This window comes from Octopus bimaculoides, chromosome 4 (assembly GCF_001194135.2).
Source record: "Octopus bimaculoides isolate UCB-OBI-ISO-001 chromosome 4, ASM119413v2, whole genome shotgun sequence".
Lineage (NCBI taxonomy): Eukaryota > Metazoa > Mollusca > Cephalopoda > Octopoda > Octopodidae > Octopus > Octopus bimaculoides.
The window spans coordinates 23,449,274-23,456,978 of NC_068984.1; the positions used below are offsets into that span (position 1 = coordinate 23,449,274).

At 38.1% G+C, this 7,705-nt stretch overlaps 1 protein-coding gene across 2 annotated transcripts in view; it reads right to left on the reverse strand.

Moving 5' to 3' along the window:
- LOC106876807 (solute carrier family 49 member 4) overlaps positions 1-7,705 on the reverse strand; it is a 38,054-nt gene that overhangs the window by 6,251 nt on the left and 24,098 nt on the right. For both annotated transcript variants that reach the window (XM_014925528.2, XM_014925521.2), the window contains exons 10-11: positions 7,398-7,465; positions 1,140-1,258 (exon numbers count right to left, since the gene is read on the reverse strand). In XM_014925528.2, coding sequence (XP_014781014.1) covers positions 1,140-1,258; positions 7,398-7,465 — 187 coding nt within the window. The remainder of the gene's footprint in view (positions 1-1,139; positions 1,259-7,397; positions 7,466-7,705) is intronic.

The following is a 7,705-nucleotide window of genomic DNA, read 5'->3' on the forward strand; positions in this document are numbered from 1 at the left end:
ATATATATATATATATATACACATGCACTTGCGTGTTTGTTTACATTTACACTTCTCTAAAGTGCTGAGCTACATGTAATGACATTATTGACATTACACATCTGCTGGCTTTGCACCTGCGTAAACATGGAACAAGAGACTCTTTCCTACCACAAATCCAAAATGCATCGCATATAGGCTAATTATGTTCCTTATCAGTTGATGAGGAACATAATTAGTTTACATAACCTGGTCCATCAGCTCAGTAATTTCCTTTCTCAAAATCAAAAGAGAAATAAAATACAATGGATGCACTCATGAAAAGAACTAAAAAAAAGGCATGGGAGCAATGTTTAATGGATTCACTATTAACAATCATGAAGGTAAACATTTAATGAATGGAATAAAAGAAGCAACACAGAAGCACGTTAACAGATCCATGCATGTATATAGATATACAGGTCATTGTTAGTAGTGTGGGAAGACGGGCAACAGGAAAAATTTGTAGTGTGACTAATGTTTGTTATGAAGTCATCTCAAAATCATGCTTTTTTATGTGATTTCCAGTTGTATAATAGGGTTTTAGCAAATAAATAAATAGTTAAATAATGGTAGTTTTCTGTGGTGCAGAGTTTGCAGGGATTATCAGTATAACATCTACAGTACCACTATAGTGATATGTGTACACTCACATACAGTATATAAGCAAAGGCACACACTTGGACACACACATACACACATAAACATCGATACATACACACACACACACACACACACACGTGCATATATACATACACACACGATGACTACAACTCAGTTTCAATCATTGCCATTACTTGATTGTTTTTATAAATATGAGCAGTGTGGAGGTGACTTTTCAGTCCTACTAAGGACTGAAATAAATAAATAAATGTTAATTAAAATTGTGTAAAAAAAAAAAAAACATTGTAATCTCAATAGACAGAAATTTACATATCTTTTGAAAGAGATTAACTCTTTCATCTTCTTGCATAAAAAGTTTAAGACCAATGATAGCTCAGTTACATTGTGTTTAAAGACTAATTATTCATATTTGAATTATCAAGTGTATTATCAATTGTATTTCAATTTTTTTTTTAAGACAAAGAAAAGAAAAATTCAGTAGAGAGATATCCACTCACCATCTGTGATGTGGAGGACATTTTCATACATCAACTGGAACCATGTCAGCAGTCCAATGGAGATTGTAATGAGAGCTGAGAGAAATATTCTAGTGTAGTTCACAAACATGTCTGATAACCTGTGGGTATTATATAAAACAAAACTGTATTAGGCCAAAAATTACTGAGATGATGGAAAAGAAAAATACCAGTGACAAACACAAGAATACATACATACATATACCATCACCATCATCATCATCATCATCATCATCATTTAACATCTTTTTGTATATATATATATATATATATATATATATTGTTTTTTGACAGCACCGCATGACTGGCATCCGTGCTAATGGAGCGCTAAGAGCATATCCGAGCATGATTGTTGCCAGGGCCGCTAACTGGCCCCCGTGCCGGTGGCACGTAAAAAGCACCATTCGAGCATGATCGTTACCAGTGTCGCTTTACCGGCACTTGTGCACGTGGTATGTGAAAAACAACATTCAAGTGAGGACGTTGCCAGTGCCGCTGGACTGGCTCCTGTGCAGGTGGCATGTAAAATACACCATTTTGAGTGTGGCCGTTGCCAGTACCGCTGACTGGCCTTCGTGCTGGTGGCACGTAAAAGCACCCACTACACTCTCGGAGTGGCTGGCGTTAGGAAGGGCATCCAGCTGTAGAAACTTTGCCAAATCAGATTGGAGCCTGGTGTAGCCATCTGGTTCACCAGTCCTCAGTCAAATCATCCAACCCATGCTAGCATGGAAAGCGGACGTTAAACGATGATGATGATGATGATATATATGTATATACATATAAATATATATCATCATCATCACCATTTAATGTATGTCATCCATGCTGGCATGGGTTGGATGGTTTGACAAGATCCAGTGAGCTAGAGGACTGAGTCAAGCTGCAACGTCTCTTTTGGCATATGGCTACACATCTTTCCTAATACCAACCACTTTACAGAGTGTACTAGATGCGTTTTTTCATGACATCAATACTAGTGAGGTTGCAAAATAACTTGTAAGACAAAGAAGAACCTCAATTGAATGGGATTGTAATAGAGGGGGAAGTGGCTTTATGCCAAATGATGAGAGGCAAATGTATGATAGAGGGACAGGCAAGATGTCTTGTTATAGAAGAAATACCTGGCTACATCACATTATATAGGAGTGAGGGAAAGTAGGTAGAAAGAAGATAAAGATGTCGGTGACAAAGTGTTAGAGTATGCTCTCAAGGTATAAGAAGGTGAGTATAAGAGTGAATATGGATAGATCAAGAAGGATAGGTAGATAAGTTTGTAGGAGTGCGAGGGTAGTGATAAGTGGTTAGAGATGGGTTAGAGGTTAATGTAGTGAATGATGTACAAGAGTGGAGATGTAGTTGATGGTAAATATCTATGTGGAGGAGAAGGTAAAAGAAATAGTTCAAGAATGAAAAGGTGGCATGTGGCAGTACAGAAAGGGTAGAGAGCAGCCACATAATAAGCTTGTAGACAGATCAGAAAATAAGGAGATACTGTGCAGGGTGGGAGATTGGGGAGAGAGAGAGAGATATACAGGGACAGAAATGAAGGTCAGATGTACATAGTAGTGGCTAGAGTGAAAGATAGTAACCAAATCTCATTCAAATCATACTCTCCTGTAATTTTGTTTTTTTAAATGTAGAAGACCATAATGTAGTTCCAAATAAACATAGTCATGGCTAGGAAACCTGTCATGGTGAACTGAGACCAAAACATAACAACAACAAGAAATAAATGTTTTTGACACAACCACCACACTTGAATAGCTGAAAGAGAATGTCAGACCTCAGCAGATTTTATCTTAGAAGTACAAGGGACAAAACTAAATATAATACAGTATTTAGCTCAATGTATTGCCATCTCAGTTGTCTGTATTAGCTCAAAATCTTCCTCCTATTGACTTTTTCCGGTTAGGCTTAAGACACGTTTTTGAAAGGTCAATATTTGTATAGTTGATTGAAAGAACTTTCCAGTTCATATTTTTATTGATACTAGAGAGGAAAGAGACAACATGGAATTTCTCTTAAAATATTAGTTACTGAAAGTCTTCAGTGTCCTTGATGTCTCCCTTCACTCCATAACTAGTGAGGTTGATGAGGTTTATTTACCATTTTTTGTTTTTTCTTTAATGGTTATTTTTGAGAGAAATTGTTACTTAAACCCAGGTTAGACTTTGCTAAGCAGATATATATATAATCAAATGCATTTTATCTGTGATCTAAAACTATCCTGTCTTGACAGACAGTTCATCTCTGATTATGTCATCAAATAAGTCCTTCCAATTTAAAGATAACTGAGTGTGATCTGAAGGAGATTTAACTGCAATTTTCAGATGGTCAAGTAACTGTTTAGAAGTTCATGGACAGGGAGAAATCTGGGGAGGTGAGTTGGGAAAAATATTTGATAGTCTGTCTTGTGGTTGAAAAACAGACTGAACTATGATGATGCATCTTGTCAGTTTGGGTGGGAGCATTATGCCAAAAATCCTATCTAGTTACTAAATTCTTGCAACAACAGCTGAACCATGGTTCCCTGAAGAAGTTTAATAATACTGAAATATATTTAGAGTTGTCATTGCACTGTCAAAGACCAAACTCACTCATCTCTGTATTCTGTATTTAATTATATTTAATTTAAATTCCAAGCTTCTCTTCCTTGCCTGTGTTTTTTCTACATTATTCTATAATTGTTAGTAGGTTCAAAAGTACGTAGACCATTGCAGTAGTTGTAGAAACAAGATAGGAGGGTGCAGTCTGCTAGGAAGACAGCAGTTATGGTATTAACCAACCTACTGATAGATCCTAATTCAAATCAATTGTTAGAAGTTCATTACTATGAATTGAGACACTTATATAACTCAGTTCATCCAACTTCTGCGAAGAAGTATCAGAATACATTCAAATCCTGTCTGTAGTTAGCAAGCAGTGAATTTATCCTTCATCCACAAAACACTAAAGCATTAAAGATAAGTAACAGCTTTTGCATCTTAATATTGCATCTAAGGCCTAGTCTTTACAAGTCTTTTGAAGCTCATGGATACATGCACAATCTTCCATCCATCCATTTCCACTGCCCACTATTCTTGAAAAGTTGTGAAGATAGACTCTTCAGACTCCTCTTCCATAGGATCCTGTCAAAAACAAGCCATCGTTAAACTTTCTTGCTGGATTCCCAAGCATGACCAACTGAGACTAAGGATACTATCCAACCATCTCCTTCATGGTCTACCTCCAGATCTCTTCCAGCTGGCTCAACTTGGGGAATCTGTCCTGTGATTCTTTCCAGCACAATCTTGGGACTGTACTTGAAACCATGTGGTTCGGAAGCAAACTTCTTACTATCCATCCTTGCCTACACCTACTATTTTTCTCCCATCAGTTATTCAATTGTATAGCAGTTTATCTTGGCTGGTCCTACCACAGTTATTCTTGCTTAACTCCAAGTAATAAACTCCAACTGAGTTAATCTTTGATCAAAGTCATTCCAGCCTTGACCAAGCCAGCGTTCGTTCCCAAGACAACATTATACAATACATCCTTACCATTTTTTAAAACTGTTGGGTGTGATTTGAAGAAAATTTGATATACCAACCATAACCACCTCACCTGTCTTTTTTTTTTCAGACAGTGTATATCTAGAACTACATTATTCAAGTTTTCTTTTTTTTAATGACAAGACCGTGTATGATACAAGAGCAATTTGGCACTCAGGTATAATAATTCAGTCTTTCACTTTTTCCTTTTGCCAGACACAGTGCATCTAGAACTATGTTATTCAAAGTGTCCCTTCTTTTTTTTAAATAGTTCAGTATGAATGAGATTTGGCTGGTATTCCTAGCAAACTGAGAAACTATAGCCATGCAGGTGCTTCCTCATTGACACATACTGCAAGATTTTAATGCAGAGGAAGTATGTTGTAAATTTCAGCCAGTATGAAGGTTGGATTATCATCAGATTAAGACAGGTTGTCAAAACACACTGATCAACAATCTTTCAAGTTGTCCAAACTGACAGCTGTAAAACTGGAGCAAGCTATGATAAATATTACATAGGTCAATACCATCACATCCATTAACAAATGGTTGTCACTAGAAATAAATAGAAATATAAACTACTGACATTCTGAGAGAATATTGACACTGCTGACCTATAATTGTTTTCTGCATCAGAAGGTTCACATTGCCTTGAGACTTGAGAAAATAGGTAATCTATTTGTATTACTAGCAGTATTTAGTATTAATAATGTGAGCTGGATGTGTAGAGGTGATGAGGTGACAAAAATAGTGCAACATTGAATTAAATATCTAACCAACTCCCCTTCCAAACCTAAGTTCAAATTCTGTAGTAGATGACTCTGACTTTATTTTTCTACTTCAGACATGGCTGTGTGGTAGGAAGTTTGCTTCTCAACGATATGGTTCCAGGTTCATTCCCATTGTGTGGAACCTTGAGGAAGTGTTTTCTACTATATATCTCCAGGCCAACCAAAGCCTTGAGAGTGAGTTAGGTTAATGGAAATTGAAAGAAGCCCATTATGTGCGCGTGTGTGTGTGTGTGTGTGTGTGTGTGTGTGTGAGAGAGAGAGAGAGAGAGAGAGAGAGAGAGAGAGAAAGAGAGAGGTTGTTTTATTTCCGGTCTTGAAAAACATGTCTAGCTATGGAAAAGTAATATCTTGCTAGGAAACAATTGAGTGTTGACAGTTGAAAATACATCTGCACGTCAAAAATCTGCCTCAACAAATTCAATCTGATCCATGGAAGTATAGAAAAGTGGATATTAAAAGATAATGACGAATATAAGCCAAACACAGAGGAGATTTGGCTGCTATGAAAACTGAAAGAAACCCATCATGTAGGAGTGGCTGTGAGGTAAGTAGCTTGCTTACCAACCACATGATTCCGGGTTCAGTCCCACTGCGTGGCACCTTGGGCAAGTGTCTTCTTCTTCTATAGCCTTGGGCCGACTAAAGCCTTGTGAGTAGATTTGGAAGATGGAAACTGAAAGAAGCTCGTTGTATATATGTATGTATGTATGTATATATATGTATATGTATGTGTGTATGTGTATGTGTATGCATGTGTTTGTGTGTCTGTGTTTGTCCCCCCACCCCCACCATTGCTTGACAACCGATGTTGGTGTGTTTATGTCTCCATAACTAAGCAGTACAGCAAAAGAGACCGATAGAATAAGTACTAGGCTTAGAAAGAATAAGTCCTGGGGTCGATTTGCTCGACTAAAGGCGGTGCTCCAGCATGACTGCAGTCAAATGACTGAAACAAATAAAAGAATAAAAGAATAAAAGAACACATAAATATATGACATAGGATGAGGTGATAAAGCATGATCTTTGAACATTGGGACTCACAGAGGCAATAACAAGTGACAGATTTTTGGCAATATGCCATGCTTGAGAAGACCCATCAAGCTAAGTGAAATTACAGTCATGGCCAATACCAATGTCATGTAATTGGCACTTGTGCCGGTGGCATGTAAAAAGCACCCTTCAAACGTTGGGCAATATGGTGTGCTTGAAAAGTGCCGTCAAGCCAAGTGAAATCATATTCGTGGCCATTGCCAGTGTTGCATACCTGGTACTTATGTTAATGGCACATGAAAAGCACACTCTGAACTTTGGGCCTCACGGAGGCAGTGACAAGTAACCAAGACCTTTGGCAATATACTATGCTTAGGAAAACCTGTCAAGCTAAGCGAGATTGTAGTTTTGGCTGATGCTAATGTTTCATAACTGGCACCCCTGCTGGTGGCACATAAAAAGTACCCACTAAGTTCTTGGAGTGATTGGCGTTAGGAAGGGCATCCAGCAGTAGAAACCATGCCAAATCAGATTGGAACCTTGTGCAGCTCCCCAGCTTACCAGTTTTCAGTCAAACTGTCCAACCCATGCCAGCATGGAAAACAGACGTTAAATGCTGATGATGATGATGTGTGTGTGTATTGGTGTATGTCTGCGCTTGCGTGCGTGTGTCTGTCTGTCTGTTTGTGTCTGTGTGCCCGTGTTCGTCCCCTACCACCACTTGACAACCCGTGTTGATGTGCTAATGCCCCCTATACTGGGGTTGATTCTTTTGACTAAAATTCTTCAAAGCGGTGCCCCAGCATGGCTGCAGTCAAAAAGCAGAAACAAATAAATGATGAAAGATGACCATTCAGAGCAAGATATCTTTAAGAGATTTCTCTCTGAATTGTAATCTTTTTTTAAAAGAGAAACAAATACCTTACTTTGCCAGGACTAGTGATCCCAAACAGCTACCAATTCCAATGTAAATGGAAAATATTCCAACACTTTTCTGCAGATGAAAAACAAAATATCTTTGGAGATTATTATGCAGTAACAAAATCTACAAAATATAGGCGCAGGAGTGGCTGTGTGGTAAGTAGCTTGCTTACCAACCACATGGTTCTGAGTTCAGTCCCACTGCGTGGCACCTTGGGCAAGTGTCTTCTACAATAGCGTCGGGTCGACCAAAGCCTTGTGAGTGGATTTGGTAGACGGAAAATGAAAGAAGCCCATCGTATGTATGTATATA